General features: G+C 40.8%; 1 protein-coding gene across 12 annotated transcripts in view; it reads left to right on the forward strand.

The window, feature by feature from the left end:
- Window positions 1–111: 111 nt before the first annotated feature.
- The window catches only part of PRIMPOL (primase and DNA directed polymerase), a 42,921-nt gene continuing 23,830 nt past the window's right edge, over window positions 112–19,202 (forward strand). For 3 of the 12 annotated variants that reach the window (XM_037994169.2, XM_037994198.2, XM_037994183.2), the window contains exons 1-6: window positions 112–320; window positions 2,299–2,376; window positions 7,673–7,911; window positions 9,901–9,998; window positions 12,284–12,413; window positions 16,410–16,557. In XM_037994169.2, coding sequence (XP_037850097.2) covers window positions 7,732–7,911; window positions 9,901–9,998; window positions 12,284–12,413; window positions 16,410–16,557 — 556 coding nt within the window. In that variant the 5' untranslated portion in view covers window positions 112–320; window positions 2,299–2,376; window positions 7,673–7,731. The remainder of the gene's footprint in view (window positions 321–2,298; window positions 2,377–7,672; window positions 7,912–9,900; window positions 9,999–12,283; window positions 12,414–16,409; window positions 16,558–19,202) is intronic. The other 9 variants (XM_008000394.3, XM_008000396.3, XM_008000398.3 and 6 more) reach the window with 6 other exon arrangements.

A 19,202-nucleotide genomic window follows, 5' to 3' on the forward strand; every position in this document is an offset into this window, starting at 1 on the left:
GGAGCCGCCCGCCCGCTGCAGCCCGCCCCGCCCCCGCGCACACGCCCGCGCCCGCGCTCGTCCTCGCGCTTGAGTCCCGCCCCGAGGCCCCGCCCAGACCTCGCCCCCGAGGCCCGGCCCCGCTCCCCCGCCCCGGATTTGAAGGCTGGGTCTTCCTGAGAGTCCGCGGGCTTCCGCTCCCAGCGCGGGATTCTGGAGGTAATTTGAGGAAGACTTGGAAACCGCGCCAGGCCCAACGGGGACCTAGAAGGGAGACAAGGCCAGGCCTGCTGCCCAGTGTGAGCTCTGAGAAGAAGAGGAGCGGGCCGGGACGCCCACTGGTAATTTCCGTCCCCCCTCCGGTGACCTGAGGTCTTTCCTTGGGTTACCCCCAGGTCCCTCTCCCTAAATCAAAAGCCTTAGGCTCCTGTCACCAGGGTGCCAGGCTAGTAAGAAGCAGGTCCACGCATGCTGGACACACAGGCTCAAGCCACTCCGCGCATCAGTCAGTACTGCAAACCGTGCATAGTAGTGTACTTAATCCATATATAAACGTTACAAGTTAAGCATCCCACAGCAAACAAAGTAGCATTTAACATCATGAGGAAAAAAAGAGATAGGACAAAGAGATGAACAACCAATCCAGAGGGAGTGAAGAGAAAAAGAAGCCTATTTGGGCCCGAGAGGTCCTTCTGCAAAGACAGCGTCAATTAAGACTGTTTGGAGCTGCCGAAGGCAGAGTCGTGGGTGAGAACTGACAGCGGAAGAGGGCGCTTGTTTGTGTCCTTACCTGGTTGGATGCGGACTAGTTTTTTATTTGTTTATTAAAGTATAGTATCCTTGTTGGCAAATGCCCTATGAAATATAAAATGGGGTCTTTTCCTAAGATGGAGTTATTAATAGTTATGTGAAGGGCGTGCTATACACTGCCCTACTGGTCCCCTTCCTATTTTGGGTCATAAACTCATTTTAGACCCTGAAGCAAACTGTGAATCGTTTTCGCAGAAGAATTCTCCAACACGTGAGCACGACATTCTGCATCAGATTTCAAAAGGTTCTTGACATTCAGAAGTCAGATCAGGGACCCCATGGAAGAACCTATTTCTAACACTTGCGCCTATTCGACTATAGGGACTATATTCTGCACAGAAATATACTTAGTTTTATGTACTTGCTGAGAGTTTATTGCATGCTTTTACATTTTCATAATACATTTGTTTGTTTCATCCTTTCAGCAATCCCTCGGGGTAGGAATTACAATTTAAAGAGGTTAAGGTTTAAAGAGGTTAAGGCCAGGCGCGGTGGCTCATGCCTGTAATCCCAGGACTTTGGGAAGCCAAGGCAGGTGGATCAGGAGGTCAGGAGTTTGAGACCAGCCTGGCCAAGATGATAAAACCCCGTCTCTACTAAAAATACAAAAAATAAAAATAAAAACAATAAAAAAATTAGCCGGGTGCAGTGGTGGGCGCCTGTAATCCCAGTGACTTGGGAGGCTGAGGCAGGAGAATTGCTTGAACCCGGGAGGCAGAGGTTGCAGTGAGTCAAGATTGTGCCACTGCACTCTAGCCTGGGTGACGGAGCAACACTCCATCTCAAAAAAAAAGTGTTAAGTAGTTTGCTCTTGCTGAAAAAAGGGTCACAGGAGTTAAACTCAGATCCCACAAATACGACTTAGGCCTTTCTTTATCCCTCCCAAATTGAGTGAACACAATGTTTGACAGTCTTTTTCTGCCTCAGTAAAACTGAGAAATAGGACCCACTCCCAACCCTAACAGTGGCTCTGCAGAGCAGTAATTTGCAAAGAGGGGACTAGTGTGGTTGAACTAGCCCTTATCCCATTGTGATACCCAAACCCCTTCCTGTGCTAAACTTTCTTGCCAAAATGAACAAGCATCAGCAGCAGTTTTCTGAATTCCTGTAAATCATACTAATTTACTTAGTCTACGAACTTTTATTTTTGAGACAGAGTTTCACCCTTGTTGCCCAGGCTGGAGTGCAGTGGTGCAGTCTTGGCTCACTACAACCTTTGCCTCCCAGGTTCACATGATTTTCCTGCCTCAGCCTCCCAAGTAACTGGGGATTACAGGTGCCTACCACTAGGCCCAGCTAATTTTTGTATTTTTAGTAGAGATGGGGTTTCACCATGCTGGCCAGGCTGGTCTTGAACTCCTGACCTCAGGTGATCCACCCACCTCGGCCTCCCAAAGTGCTGGGATTACAGGCGTGAGCCACCGTGCCCAGTCAAACATTTTAATTGTAGCAAAACAGTAGGCTGGAGGCAGTGGCTTCTGACTGAAGCCAGTAATTTTCTCTTTACAGGGGTATCCTAGAGGTGACAGAACTTGATCTGGGCCTGGAAGGGGAAGAATTCGGGAAGGGCAACTTGGGGCATTCCAGGTAAGAGTAATGTGTGCCGGGTTGGGGGAGGTTTCTGGAGTGGCTCAGGAGAAAGGAGAGGTCATTATCAATTCATTTGGTGAGATGGTGGAAGAGTAAGAAATGAAATAGGTAAATGATTTAGGGCCAGATTCTGGAGGGTAGTTTAGACTTCGTGACATTGGTTTACCTGTGTGAGCTGAATGTTGCTATGAATCATTATCCCTGTGAAAAGTGATGAAAATGGTTTTAAGGGTGATTGGTCTGCCTGGCAGAGTTACGCTGTTTGGATGGGAGATCCTGTGGGGAGGATAGAAAGGAGGAACTGGGAAAAAAAAAAAAAAGCACAACATATGACTGTGTGTTTTCTTACTCCTTACAAGAGGATTTGGGGAAATTTAAATATGAGTTACTTTTGCTGAAGCGTAGAAAGGCAAAGTGACTGAAGCAGGAGAAAAAAAGAAAATCCAGTCACTTATACTTAATTTCTTAAGGTGTTATTCATCCAGAAAGTGAACTTATATAATAATATTTTTGTAAATGCTTTTTGATCACATACTTTATAATAAATACTTTAACAGTGGGAGAAATAGTACAAATGCATTCCAAGAGGCTAGAAAAGGGATTATATTAAGAAAATACTGTCAAATACCAGGATATTACCAAATCGTAGAACTAAAGTATTGGCAGACAACACAAAATACTGATGAATCTAATCTCAGGGTAGAGGGAGAAGTTGGAGTTGCGGAATAGGAATTGACCAGTGATGAGAGAAAAAGAAAAGAAAAGAAAAAAGGGAGGGAGGAAGGAAGGAAGGAAAGAAGGAAAGGAAGGGAGGGAGGGAGGGAGGGAGGGAAGGAGGGAGGAATAAAGATAAAGAAGGAAACTGAGAGAACTAGGTTAGGAAGAACCATGACCAGGCTGGCTTCAGGTCCCCCCAGAAACCAGTAAATATGAAGCATGTGCCCCCTCCTTCAGCTGCTCCTGGGATCCATGCCATCAAGTGTCACAGCTGGGCAAGTCTGGGCATAAACACGGGAAAGCTGGGGCTATTTAGGTCAGCGTCATCTCACCCCTTCCATCCCCGCTGCCTCTTCTCCCACTGTAGTTACTTGAAAAGGACTAACATAGCCTTTTTTCTAGCTCAACCACCTTCGGTTGAAAGATTGGTATCAACCACGCTTAAATAATCAAACATGGTTAAACAAACATTCTGTGCAATGCTAAGAAGTAAATAATAGAAACTCTCTGAGCCCAATCTTTAATTTTATTTTATTATTTTTTTTTAGTAGAGATGGGGTTTCACCATGTTGGCCAGGCTGGTCTCGAACTCCTGACCTTGTGATCCGCCCGCCTGGGCCTCCCAAAGTGCTGGGATTACAGGCGTGAGCCACCGTGCCCGCCCTGGCAGAGCCCAATCTTTTAATATACAATAAATGTTTTCCTTTGGAACTTGGAAACTATTACCAAAAATAGTTACAGTCCCGGAGTGGAAAGGAGCTTTGATACACAATTATGTAAAAGAAAGACAACACTCTTTCACCACCAGGAATTAAAAGCATTTCTAATATGGTGACATATTCCCCCAGAGGGGAGGGATGAGGAATGTGATAGTCCTAAACCAGAATGCCAGATGCCTTCCTGTTCTCCATTTCCTTGGCTTTTTGTAATTCAACCCTCCTGCTGGGACTAGACCGAGCCCCAATTGTCTTCTGATCTCACCCCAGCTGTTAAAATTTTCAGACTGCGCAGACATGAAGGGGGCATGGTATGTACTGAACTTCTCTTTCTTCTTCTGTTGACGCTCATCGTTTCCCCAGTTCAGTGAGTCTTAAGCTGTTTTTTCATTGTGACTTCATGATGTTCATGTATGGCATACTCCCATGGTCCTAAGGGAGGAGACCACCCCTCATATTGCCTTATGCCCAATTTCTGCCTCCTAAGAAAGAAGAAGTAAAAACTAAAAGGCAGAAATGAAATCCACAGGCAGACAGCCCGGCGCCACGCCCTGGGCCTGGTAGTTAAAGACCGACCCCTGACCTAATTGGTTCTGTTTTCTATAGATTACAGACATTGCATAGAAAAGCACTATGAAAATCCCTGTCCTGTTTTGTTCCGATCTAATTACCTGCGCATGCAGCCCCCAGTCACGTACCCCCTGCTTGCTCAATCGATCACGACCCTCTCACACGCACCCCCTTAGAGTTGTGAGCCCTTAAAAGGGACAGGAATTGCTCACTTGGGGAGCTTGGCTCTTAAGACAGGAGTCTTGCCGATGTCCCTGGCCGAATAAACCCCTTCCTTCTCTAACTCGGTGTCTGAGGAGTTTTGTCTGCCGCTCATCCTGCTACAGTCCCACTAAGATTTTTACAAAATCAAACAATTTTTCATGATAAAATTTCAGCGTCACTAAGTACGAACATCCACATAGTCATTTGTAGTCAGTTATCGGTTAGATACTAGCTAAATTCAGATGTGATTACATTCTGTATTTATTTTCGTCACTAATAATCAATGGACTTTGTTAAAAGTTAAATTTCATAATAGAAAGTCAGTTTCTCAATTAGGTTTATCTAAGGGTAGCAGATTTTTAACTGTATGTGAAGCAGATCAAAGTAACTGAATACTCAGAATCTAGCAATAAGGAGCAATATCACTTTGTATTTACAAGTTAAAGAAGTTTTTTTTTTTTTTTTTTTTTTTTTTGAGACAGAGTCTTGCTCTGTCACCCAGGCTGGAGTGCAGTAGCACTATCTTGGCTCACTGCAAGCTCCACCTCCCAGGTTCACACCATTCCCCTGCCTCAGCTTCCTGAGTAGCTGGGACTACAGGCATCCGCCACCATGCCTGGCTAATTTTTTTTGTATTTTTATGAGAGACAGGGTTTTACGTGTTAGCCAGGATGGTCTCGATCTCATGACCTTGTGATCTGCCTGTCTTGGCCTCCCAAAGTGCTGGGATTACAGGCGTGAGCCACCGTGCCCGGCCAAAGCAGTTTTTTAAAAAATTGCTTCATCTCCTCAATCCAGTTGAATTGATATTTTTCCTAAGCATACCTGTTATGAAATTTATGTTAGTACCTTTAGAATTATATTTCTGTTTCCTAGTTTATAATTTTTATGTGAATTAGGTAGAACTCTGAGAGAATAATCTTTCTTAGGTCTGTTATGATTGATGTCAGATTTGAAATCTGTGGATAATATGCCTTTTTTTTTTTCTAACAAGGTCATGATGTTCTACCCCTGCCCTTTTTTTTTCTTTTCTTTTCTTTTGAGATGGAGTCTTGCTCTGTTGCCCAGGCTAGAGTGCAGTGTCATAATTTCAGCTCACTGCAATCTCTGCCTCCTGGGTTCAAGCAATTTTCCTGTTTCAGCCTCCCAAGTATTGGGACTACAGGAGCCTGCCACTACGCCTGGCTAATTTTTGTATTTTTAGTAGAGACGGTGTTTCTTTATATTGGTCAGGCTGGTCTCGAACTCCTGACCTCGGGTAATCCGCCCGCCTCTGCCTCCCAAAGTGCTGGGATTACAGGCATGAACCACCGTGCCCGGCCTACCCTCTCTTAATCTTTTTTTTTTTTTTGAGATGGATTCTTGCCCTGTCACCCAGGCTGGAGTGCAGTGGTGCGATCTCGGCTCACTGGCACCTCCACTCCCAGTTCAAACTATTCTCTTGCCTCAGCCTCCCAAGTAGCTGGAATTACAGGTGCCTACCACCACGCCCAGCTGATTTTTGTATTTTTAGTAGAGATGGAGTTTCACCATCTTGGTGAGGCTGGTCTCGAACTCCTGACCTGATGATCCACCCGGCTCAGCCTCCAAAGTGCTGGGATTATAGGCGTGAGCCACCGCGCCTGGCCCCCTCTCTTAATCTTTTAGGGAGATTCTGGTTTTCCTTCCAGGAAATACTCATTTGCCAATGAGTTTGTGTTGCTACAAAGTTTTCTGCTAAAATTCAAGACGATGTTTATCAACTCAATAAACACAAACGTGTTCTGTTAAATGATTTAGTACATATTATTTCACCTAAGCCCTAATATATCTATTTTCCACATAGGTAAATTATGGCAAAGATGATATTAATGAAGAGAGGAACTCTATTAATTACCTGTTTCTATGTCAAAGCCAGCCCCAAACTTACTGGCTTAAAAAAGACGAAACAACCAAATATATTTTTTCTTACAGCTCTGTGGGTTGGCTGGGCAGTTTGGTAGGTCTCTGTGGGACTCAGGCTTACTAATGCATTGAATTCAGATGATGGCTGGATGTCTGGAATGGCCCAACTCACGTATCTGACTGCTTATGCTGGCTGTTGGCTGCAATTCCTTGGTTCTTTTCCATGTGGACTTTCATCCTCTATGAGGCTAGAGTTATGGCATGGCAATCTCAGGGCAGGATTTTAGGATAACCAAGTCTGCTGCAAAGGCACTCGTTAAACCTCTGCTTGCTTCACTTTTGTCAATGTGATGTTGGCCCAAAACAAGTCATATGGCCAAGCTGAGGGTCAGTATGAGAGTGAGTTTAGGTACAAGGAGTTTGTGGCAAGGAGTTTGTGGCTGATTTGGCTGTTTTTAATCTAGAGTGAAAGTTTTCCCACTCTCCTTCTAAAAACCTATTCTTTTTCTTTTGTAAATGAATTATAATCCTAAATTGGAAAATTATTGCCTGGCACCCTTACTCTGGTATGGTTGACATGGAAGTATTATATAGAAAGAAAAATCATCCATTACTATAGACATCCAAAACTAGCCAATATTGTAATTCCCATTCATATTCCCAACTAAAAGTTGTGTTGAGAGAGAAGAGGAGACATGGACAGAAACAGAGGAAAAGGGAACTAAGAGCTGTACATTGGTATCTAGAAATGAATTCTACCCTGAGGAATAATAGCACAAGAATGGTGGACAAGGTCATAGCATGTGACACAATAAAATGGGTATAGTAAAAACCATAATGATACAAAAAACACATATATTTACATGAGACTTTGTAATTTAGAGATCATTTGCTTATGTCTTATGACCTTTATCTTCAAGGTAAGTATATAAAGTACTCAAGATAATATTGATTCCTATTTTTCAGTTGATTAAATAAGATTCAGGGAGCTTCATTAACCTGTCCAAGGTCATAATACTGTTAGAGGAAGAACCAGAATCTAAGAATTTCTGATAGCCATCCTTGCTCTTGTTCTGTGGTAAAACTTCATGCAAAGAATAAACAAGGAAATAAGTGTCAGGAAGTGAGTTTTGAAACTTTATCAAACAAAATATATTCTAAATAAAGAAATTAATGGCCTTTTTGTTTGTTGTTTGTTTTAGTAGTAATTGATAGAAATATTACATGGGATAGGATTTATTCTCTCCATACTTCTGAACCAATGAACAGAAAATGGGAAGAAAAACTGAAGCAAATTGAAGAACGAGCATCTCATTATGAGAGGAAACCATTGTCCTCAGTGTATAGACCAAGACTGTCCAAGCCAGAGGAACCACCCTCCATTTGGAGACTATTTCATCGACAAGCTCAAGCTTTTAATTTTGTTAAAAGCTGTAAAGAAGTAATTTCCTCCTCCTCTTCTTTGTCCTCCTCTTCCACTTCCTCCTCTTGTTTCTTCTTCTTCTTCTTTATAATTTCAGTTTTTGTTTTTTTTTTAATCTATTATTTGTCTTCATTTCAGGCCATGTATTCTACCAAGAGAATTTAATGGGAATCTTTTTTTTTTTTTTTTTTTTTTTTTTTTTGAGACGGAGTCTCGCTCTGTCGCCCAGGCTGGAGTGCAGTGGCCGGATCTCAGCTCACTGCAAGCTCCGCCTCCCGGGTTTACGCCATTCTCCTGCCTCAGCCTCCGGAGTAGCTGGGACTACAGGCGCCCGCCACCTCGCCCGGCTAGTTTTTTTTTTTTTGTATTTTTTAGTAGAGACGGGGTTTCACCGTGTTAGCCAAGATGGTCTCGATCTCCTGACCTCGTGATCCGCCCGTCTCGGCCTCCCAAAGTGCTGAGATTACAGGCTTGAGCCACCGCGCCCGGCCTTTAATGGGAATCTTAATGGCATGTGATTTAGGAAAAATATCCCTGTGAATCATTTACCATTTAATTTATATTAGTAATGAAAAAGAGTGACACGTCCAGTGCCCATTAGATTTTAAAAATTATAATGACATTTAAATGAAGCTTTATGCTTAGAGGGCGGGGAACCATGTTATTTTCAACACATTAAGCAAGTGGGAGAAAGGAGTGTCAGCCTTTCAAAGAACATGGTGCTCAAAAACAAAAATCACTAAATCAAGCAACAGATGTGTATTTTACGTTCTTTTTTTCTTGGGCACTGTGGGGAATATAAAGAAATGTGAAAGAAAAGATAAGATGCATATATGATAGCAGAAATGTACTGTGAGTCTGATCACTGTTGCTGTCTAAAAGCTCCAAGTGCTGGAAGTTTTAGAAGGACCTCTTTTCTCTAGTCAGGATATGCTTACTCAAATCTCATGAGAATGGTTTAAGAAATACCTTTCTTAGTCATTTTGGGTAAACTTAATTCAAGCAGCAGCAATTAAAATACTGACAGATTCATCTGAACTTGAATTTTAAAAAGATATAGATGGGGTATGCTTGTTGGACTTGCTAATCACCAGTCTGTAAAATTTATTTCAAAAAGATTTTTGTTAGGGTTAAGTAACTGAGTCCTGTGATTTTTTCACTCATGAAAAGAAAAATGTGCTCACCAGCTACCTTTAGCTAAGAGGAAACAAAAGAACTTGTGGATGTATTGCTCTATTAGAAGAAACTTTATGGCAGGAGGCATGAACAATTACATTTAAACCACTATCACAGTAATTAACCTTTAAAAAAATGGTTTCGGCTGGGTGTGATGGCTCACGCCCATAATCCTAGCACTTTAGGAGGCTAAGGCAGGCAGATCACTTTGAGGTCAGGAGTTCGAGGCCAGCCTGGCCAGCATGGTGAACCCTTATCTCTACTAAAAATACAAAAAATTAATCAGGCATGGTGGTGGGCGCCTGTAATCCCAGCTCCTTGGGAGGCTGAGGCAGGAGAATTGCTTGAACCTGGGAGGCAGAGGTTGCAGTGAGTCAAGATTGTGCCACTGCACTCCAGCCTGGGTGACAGAGTAAGACTCTTGTTTCAAAAAAACAACAAAAAAAAAGTCTCCTACATACATTTTTATATGTACTAGGGAATTTACTAATTAATTTTAGCCCAAATCATTAAAAGATAAGTTTAATTTCATAAAACTATCATAGGAAATCAAATGAGTAATATTTTTAAGAGTGGTTTCTCTCCTTTTTTCTTTTCAGTCTGCATATTCTAATTGTTTTCACCTTTTATATGAATGATTAAAAAATAGGTATAATTAGATTTTGAATGGCATAAACCTAGTGACTATTTGTCTTGTATTTAATAATACAAATGTTCAAATTACAGTTTCTGAAAACTTGAATGAAAAATTCTTTATGAACATTCAATAGCTACAGTTGAATTTAGGTTTGCATTTTGTGAATTTTTCTAATCTTTTTTGATTTTATTTAGGACGTTCACGTATTTGCTTTGGAATACAAAGTAGGAGATGGACAACGTATTTACCTTGTGACAACCTATGCTGAATTTTGGTTTTACTATAAATCCAGGTAGGTAGCATGCAGCAGAACCACACATTAAGCTAGAGTTCCATTTCCTTTGCCTAGGAATTTTGGTGAAATAAATTCAGGCTGAATTGGCCTCCACAGTTTGTGACCACACTATTAGTTGCTCCTTTACTCTCAGAATTGAAATCTGGAGTTTTCTTGTCATAGCAATGCTTGAGTATCTCACCAGGTGCTGGGAGAAAATAGTCATGCACGTACACGAATATATGTGTGTAGTCAAAGGGAGTTTTGAAATCTCTCTTTTGCAAACAGGTATTAAATTATACTATTAATCACAAAGGAATATTTATGTTATTTACCTAGTAATAAAGAAATACCTGCTTTATCTTGACTTTATTATTACTATTTTAAATTGTTACTAGCTTTATTTTTTATTTTCTGAAGACAGAATTTCACTCTTGTTGCCCAGACTGCAGTGCAGTGCCATGATTTGGCTCACTGCAGCCTCTGCCTCCCGAGTTGCTGGGATTACAGGCGTCTGCCACCATGTCCGGCTCATTTTTATGTTTTTAGAGATAGGGTTTCACCATGTCGACCAGGCTGGTCTCTAACTCCTGACCTCAGGTAATCCACCCACCTCGGCCCCCCAAAGTGTTGGGATTACAGGTGTGAGCTGCTGCACCTGGCTTATTAGCTTTATTTTAACTGAGTGATCTATTCAAGTATTTCTCTTTTTTTCTTTCTTTTTTTTTATTTTTTAAATATTTTTGAGATGGAGTTTCACTCTTGTTGCCCAGGCTGGAGTGCAATGGCATGATCTCGGCTCACTGCAACGTCTGCCTCCTGAGTTCGAGTGATTCTCCTGTCTCAGCCTCCCAAGTAGCTGGGATTACAGGTGCCTGCCACCATGCTTGGCTAATTTTTGTATTTTTAGTAGAGACAGGGTTTCTTTATATTGGTCAGGCTGTCTCGAACTCCTGACCTCAGATGATCTGCCTGCCTCAGCCTCCCAAAGTGCTGGGATTACAGGTGTGAGCCACCGTGCCCAGCTGTATTCAGGTATTTCTCAGACTTGTGTAATGTATGGAAAAGGAGAGTAAATTGTTATGTATGCCCTATATTGATTTAGAATACTTTTGTTCGAAAGTTGCTAAGTAGCTTCAAATATGAAACTGGATTTATTTATGTTTATATACGTGCAACACCAGTTAGAGTTGAATGAAAATCATTAAGATAACGTGACAGATGTTTTGCTGAAACTGTCTCATCTTGCAATGTAAATATGGTACTGACTGCTCCAGGATGTGTATGGGTGTATGTGTATGTGTGTGTTGAGTTCCTCCACTACCTGTGCCACCTGATGATACAATTTTCACATAACTTTTGCCTCTTCAAATTACTACATGTCCTTAATTTATATAGGATGCCATCTGAACTTTAGTCCAAATTATCATTTGCAAATTAAGTCAGCATCTCTCCCTATTTAACCCATGTCAAAATCATTCCTCTTAATGCCAGAAAGAATGTAACTGCAAACATGAGCCTTGAGAGCTTATCCGTCAGGTGATTCAGAATTTTTTAACCAATTTTTAAAATATTATCTTCCAATGAAAATACAGAATTTAAAAATTCTCATGGAAAATTAATGGAATCCGAGGAATATGGCATCCTGAAAAGAACATTTTTTTTTCAAAGAAAATTTGTTTCATGGTGACACTAAAAACAAATATAGAGGTATTACACAATATCAAACTCATCTGTAAATAAATAGCACTGTAAGATTGACTGTATTTTCCAGTTAAATAATGTTACAGGATATAATTGTTGCATTTTGCTTGATGGAAACCCTTGATACGATGAGCCATAAACCTATGGTGAACAGTTCACTTTATCATGTTCTTATTTCATACTTGTATGTAGTGAAAGCACAGTTAACACAGTATTTGCAATGTAAGATAAACTGCCACGATTTAAAAGGAATAAGATAGAGGCTGGGCATAGTGGCTCACACCTGTAATCCCAGCACTTTGGGAGGCTGAGGCAGGTGGATCACCTGAAGCCAGGAGTTCAAGATCAGTCTGGCCAACATGGCGTAAACCCTGTTTCTACTAAAAATGCAAAAATTAATCAAGTGTGGTGGCATGTGCCTGTAGTCCCAGCTACTCGGGAGGCTGAGGTAGGATAATCGCTTGAACCCAGGAGGAGGAGGTTGCAGTGAGCTAACACCACTGCACTCCAGCCTGGGCAACAGAGCTGATTCAGTCTCAGTCAATCAATTAATAAAGGTATAAGATATCAATTTAACAATCTTGAATTATTCAATTTAGAAAAAATCTCTTACACTGCTATGAAGTTATTCCTGAAAATGCTGTGTGCAAGCTTTATTTTGATTTGGAATTTAACAAACCTGCCAACCCAGGAGCTGATGGGAAGAAGATGGTTGCATTACTCATCGAGGTAAATGGCCGACTCAAGTTTTCCTTATTTCTATCTATTCAGCTCTTCATTGGCTTATTCATTCAGTGAATTCAACCTACATAATATGTAAGTTCTGTATCTCTTCTTTTTCTTGCTACTGTTCCTTTTGACTTTGATTTTTTAATATTACTTCTATGAGTAAACTGAAAAGGAAGGAAAGTTCAATTTATGTTCATATAGTTTGCGATTTTACTGTCTGGTAAAAAAAAATGCTTTGAAAAAGATGTCAGTTTGGAAGTTTTCTATATATTAAAATTATATATTAATTCTCTGAATTCCATTACAAATAGCTGACTTTGGTAAAAGCCAGGCAAAATAATTTTTACTGTAAAAATTGGGTACTGAGATGAACCTCAAGAACACTGACTACAAACAGTATCAGATTTTTGGAGCTTGCAGGAATTTTGGAAATCATCTTATCTTGTCCCTTTCGAAATGAGGAAATTAAGGCCCAGACTAAACGAATTCCTATTCAAGGCCCTACAACCAGTATTGGTAAAACCTTGTGTATAAATATAGTTATCACTGTTTTTAACTAAGAGAAAAATATTGTAGCTCTTTATTTTTGATTTAGCTGTGTCAACCAAGAAGTTACTAATAAAAGGAATAGCATGGACTTGTGCAGCTAAGTTCTATTAGGATTATTTCAAAAAAATTTTCAGATGTATCACAGGAAGTTGTGTTAAAATTGTACTGACTATTCTTCAGCCTAAGTGTAGGTACTGACACTTATTGACTAGCTGTTTTTCTTTTAAATGTTAACTGAGTAATAATGTTATAGATTACCCATTTTATAACTTTTAAAATATATCCAAATTAAAATGTTTTTGATAAAGAGTATCTGCTAGTATTCTCTGTTAGACCTTTACTTGCTTGATTTTAAATCTTTTTGAAAATGTATGTGAATGCTATTTAAAAAATATACAGAATATTAGCTTTATCCTGGCTTTGAAGCAGAATAAATATATATAAATTCCCCCGCCTCCCCCCAAAAAACCCCCAAATTATGTTTTTCTTAAAATAGCCATTGAACCCTTAAAAATAAATTTAGATGCTTATTTCATTACAGCTGGTAAATTCTGTTTAATTTTTAACCTAATTATTATTATCATTATTATTATTATTTTTGAGACAGAGTCTCTCTCTGTCACCCAGGCTGGGGTGCAGTGGTATAATCTCAGCTCACTGCAATCTCTGCCTCCCAGGTTCAAGCAATTCTCCTGCCTCAGCCTCCCAAGTAGCTGGAATTACAGGTGTGTGTCACCATACCTGGCTAATTTTTGTATTTTTAGTAGAGACAGGGTTTTGCCATGTTGGCCAGGCTGGTCTTACACTCCTGGCCTCAAGTGATATACCCATCTCGTCCTCCCAAAGTGCTGGGATTATAGGCGTGAGCCATGGTGCCTGGCCTAATTATGTTTTTAATAATTCATAAATATTGACTTTCTTCTAAAGTCTAAAGTAAGATTTCTTGTGTAGTTTCTCCGTGGGCTATAAGGAACCTCGATTCAGAGATTTTCACTGCCACTTAACATTACATATTAACAAAGAAGTACCACATTGCATTAGAAGCTAGAAATATTTCTAATGAACACTGGAGCAAATTTCATTTGTAACACTATTAGTAAACACTGGTATGGCAAAGACTATGTAGATGTTTAGAATTTTTTTCTCCTTATTCTTTATACCACTTTTTCCAAATGAGTCTTGAGCAGCTAATCTTTTGCATCAGCAAAACTGTTGGAAGAAACTGTATAAATCTAAGTTCAAAATTATACAGCAGTTTTATTTAACATGTTTACCGTGTTGATAGAACTGTTCTCATTGGATTACTTAATATAATGCTTTTTATAATGATTGCATTGAAATTAATTTCATTTATTGGTTACTTTGTATGCAATAAGTTTATAATCCAGTAAGTACTTTTTCCTTTGAGTCTTACTGTGAGGAGGCATAATTAGATTAGCTATTATGTTAATTTAGCAGATGGTTAATAATAATTAGTGATAATATAAAATACCCTTTGGTTCAGTAGCTAAACTGGCACATTTCAATAAGCCACTTCTCCCCAGTTAGAATGAATTCTGGTGCTAATGTATTTTATTAGGACCATGTTTCAGGGCAACATTATCCAATCATATAAGTTTAACTTCTGGATTTTATAATTTAATTATTTAAGTAACTTAAAGTTTTAATTAAAGTTAATCTTGGGAAAGAGAATTTAGGAGTATATGATTACTTGTCCTACCTAAAGTGTCACTGAATTTATTCTCTGTGGCTCTGAAAGTACAGAAGTCAACTTCATTCATCAGTTTTTAGTCTCTACTAAGTGTCAGGCACTGTGCCTAGGCACTGGGATTATCAAGTGGTAAGTCAAAGAGACATAATTTCTGATGGCATACACTTTGTAGTCTAATGGAGGATAATAAATTAGGATAGATTTAGCTGCCATAATAAAGACCCAAAATTAAAGTGGCTTAAACAAGACAGAAACCTGTTTCTCCCCCAAGTAATATCTAATGTGGCTCCGTACTGTTAGGGACTAGGCTTGTTGCTTTGCTGTCCCTAAGATGTTGCCTTCTTCCATTATCCAAGATGGCACATACCACTGTGTCTGCATTCTAGTCAGTACAAATGGAGAGGGGAGGGCATGCCCTTTGCCTGTTAGAGGATCACTTAGAAATGGCATACTTTCCTTCTCACATCCCATTGGCTGACTTAGCGGCCACACCCTGCTGTAGAGAAGCCTGGGAAATGTAGTCTTTGTTCTGGACGGCCTCCAATCTAGCTAAAAATCGGGATTCTGTTTCTACAGAGGGAGAGAACAAATATGGAGGAAGAGCCTCTGTAATATAGATAAAACATGTCAAACTAATCACATAAATCAACCTAAAATTGTAGCTGTGTAAGTCTATAAAGAGAGAAAGAGTATATAGGGGGAATTTGATGTAGAGAGGGAAATCAAGGAAGCCCTTTCTGAGAAAGTGAGAATTTACAGAAGAGTAAAGCCAGAGAGCATGAGGGGAGTGTGGTGTTATAAGAATGCCCAAACATTATTAAAAATACAATTTGTTGCCTAACTTTTAGGTATCCAAAGTGACGGCAGTTCATAAACATTTTTGCTCATGTCAAGATAATATTGCATGGTAGTTCTTAGTAGCTTCATTTTGCAAATGAGAAGATTGAAGCTTTAGGGACTTGTCCTAAGGCTGCACAACCAAAACTTTTAAGCAGTTACATGTGCCAGGCACTGTGCTAAAAATTTCATTTTCTTGTTTGTTCCTTACAGTAACTCCAAAAGGTAGCTGCTATTGTTATTCCTGTTTAGCAGCTGGGAAATGTTAAGGTTTAGATTTGACCAAAGTCATAGAGCTGGCAGGTGGCAAAGCCCAAACTGACACTGAGCTGTCTCTGACTCCAGCCCCGTGCTTGCGGCCTTTCTACGGTGCATGGCCTTCATGCTCAGTGCCATGTAGTCTCAGAGGCTGTGTTCTTAGAGCTGCATTCAGGCTCAGGATGAATTAGACACTTTCTGGTAATTAAAACCATTACAAAATAAATTAATGACTTTTTTTTTTTTGAGACAGAGTCTCTCTCTGTCACCCAGACTGGAGTGCAGTGGCACCATCTTGGCTGACTGCAACCTCCGCCTCCTGGGTTCAAGTGATCTTCCTGCCTCAGCCTCCTGAGTAGCTGGGATTTACAGACACCCACCACCACGCCTGGCTAATTTTTGTGTTTTTCGCAGAGACTGGGTTTTACCATGTTGGCTAGGCTGGTCTCAAACTTCTGACTTCAAATAATCTGCCCGCCTTGGCCTCCCAAAGTGCTGGGATTACAGGCATGAGCCACTGTGCCTGATCATAAATTAATGACTTTTTAACTCATAGATTATATTTAAAGAGATGCTTATTGCTCATAGAAAAATTTTAAGACAAAAAAAATAAATTATTTGCATTTTACTTGTGTTTTTAGTATGTGTGTAAAGTGCTTCGAGAGTTATATGGTGTTAATTGCTCAGCTGAAGATGTTTTGAACTTGGATTCTAGCACTGATGAGAAATTCAGCCGGCATTTAATATTTCAGCTCCATGATGTGGCATTTAAAGATAATATTCATGTTGGTAAGTATACTGCTTTTTAAAAATCATGGAGTTGTATTCAAAACTCATATGTTCTTGTTCCTCTTAAAATTTTGTGCATACATATCAACTTTTATGGTCATTAACTTATCCTAAAAAATGTGATGTGGGCTGAGTGCAGTGGCTCACGCCTGCAATTCCAGCACTTTGGGAGGCCAAGGTGGGTGCATCACTTGAGACTAGGAGTTTGAGACCAGCCTGGCCAAGCTGGCGAAACCCTGTCTCTACTAATTAGCCGGGCATGGTGGTGTATGCCTGTAGTCCCAGCTACTCGGGATGCTGAGGCACAAGGATTGCTTGAACCCGGGAGGCGGAGGTTGCAGTGAGCCAAGATCACACCACTGCACTCCAGCCTAGGCAACAGAGTGAGACCCTGTCTCAAAAAAAAAAAAAAAAAAAAAAAAAAAAGGCAATGTGTTTCTTCATGTTTTCAAGATGTTCCTTTAGCTTTAGACCTGCTTTCTGTTCTAGACACATCAGCCTATTCAGGACTTCTTTGGCATTTGCGTCTCTAATCATAGATACTGGGATGGCTATCCATGTCTAGATAGTGGTTTCTGCTCCAACAGCATTTATTTCAGTTTCCTGGAAAGTTCATGAGAGGCCTTTCCATTTCAAGCCTTATCTGCAATGTTGCTTCTGGATTTCTGACGTTTGCTTCGGCCTTGCTTTGGGACTTGGTCCCAGGTCGTATCAAAGATGGCTTGTTTATTGTTCCAGGCAGAGCTTCAGGGTTGGGATAATTCTAGAGGTACAAGTCTGAAAGTGAAACTAGATTATTTATCTCAGGCCTGGGCATTTAGAGATATAGGCCCAGGTGTTAAACATTAAGTCAGTCCAAAGGAGAAACACAGGTAGAATGGGAACTCCATAATGGAGGTCTGAACAGAAGCCAAATCCTGAGAGCTTATCAAAGCAGGGGTAGGGCAAGGGTCCAAACAGCAGATGATTGACTGAAGCTCAGGTAACAGGTAATTCGGTTCAGAGCTACTAGTGTCTTAGAGTTTCACAGCCACCTACAATAAAAGGTGTGGACATAGTCACTAAAGCACTGGCATGAAAGTCAAGAACCTTAATTCTGGCTTAGGGGAAGGTGGCCACAGAAACCCAGCATGCTGTTTTCACAAGGCTCTCATCACCTGCCTGTTTCCTGTTAGCTCAGCTGGACGTTCCTTCTCGGTCTCTCTCCCTAATGCTGTGAGAAACACACTCACCCATCCAAACCCAAAGAATGGACTTAGAGGCTTGGAGAACAGTGAAAGTGAGACTTTTTTTTTTGAGATGGAGTCTCGCTCTGTCACCCAGGCTGGAGTACAGTGGCATGTTCTTGGTTCAGTGCAACCTCTGCCTCCTGGGTTCAAGTGATTCTCCTGCCTCAGCCTCCCGAGTAGCTGGGACCACAGGCATATGCCACCACGCTCAGCTAATTTTTTGTATTTTTAGTAGAGACGGAGTTTCACCATGTTAGCCAGGATGGTCTTGATCCCCTGACCTTGTGGTCTGCCCGCCTCAGCCTCCCAAAGTGCTGGGATTACAGGGATGAGCCCCTGGCCTGTTAGGACTCTGTCACCATCAAACCGTGTGAGAAGCTGTTTCTGTCACATCTGAAACCCTAAGCCTTACTTAGTTTAGTGTTCCTCTGGGTTGCACAGAATGTCCAGAGTTACTGTGTCAAAGCATTTACCACTTCCTATGGTCATTTCCTGTTTTCTTTGTCATCTCCTCTATTCTACTTAATGTTTCTCTAGGGCAGGGACTGTTTCTTACTTTTGTATTTCCAGAGCTTAGCCCATAATAAAAATATCATTATCAATAATATTACTAATATTATTAATATAAGAATAACAACAGCAATAATAAATACAAGTTGGCAGCCTCATCTCCCGCCACCCTGTCCTTTTCATTCAGCTCCTATCACGGGCCACATTTTCTGTAGTGCTTGGGCCTTTGCACTTGCTGATGCGGCTGTCTGACACGACGTGGTCTGTTCACCTGGTCCTCCTTACTGTTCGTGCATTCATCCAGAGGATATTAATAAATACCTTTAGGGACTTGTCCTAAGGCTGCACAACCAAGGCTTTTAAGCAGTTACATGTGCCAGGCATTGTGTTAATTTCTTAATTTCATTTTCTTGTTTACTGCTTATAGCAACTCCAAAATGTAGGTGCTATTGTTATTCCTGTTAAGCAGCTGGGGAATGTTAAGGTTTAGATTTGACCAAAGTCACAGAGCTGGCAGATGGCAAAGCCAAAACAGAAACTGAGCTGTCTCTGACTCCAGCCCCCGTGCTTGCTGCCTTTCTGCAGTGTGTGGCCTTCTTGCTCAGTCGTATCTGAATAAATCCCTTCCGAATGAATGCATGAATAGTGAGCAGCGACTGCTGTCAGGGTGTGAGGCAGAGCACCAAACAGGCTATTTCTTTGCTTGCTGTTTACTGGTCACCGTCTGCTCTATGACTACTAGCCACAGGCCGAAAGCTGAGAATCTCTTGCTCAGGAAGAAGGAGAGAATAGAAATTTGTGAGGTACCAGCAGTTTTTGCTACAGGTATCTTCTGAAAGCAGATGGCATTCATCTGGGCTTTCAGTCAGATTTCATTGTATAGTCAAAGGTAAGAAAGGCTTTACA

Source organism: Chlorocebus sabaeus, chromosome 7 (genome assembly GCF_047675955.1).
Source record: "Chlorocebus sabaeus isolate Y175 chromosome 7, mChlSab1.0.hap1, whole genome shotgun sequence".
NCBI lineage: Eukaryota > Metazoa > Chordata > Mammalia > Primates > Cercopithecidae > Chlorocebus > Chlorocebus sabaeus.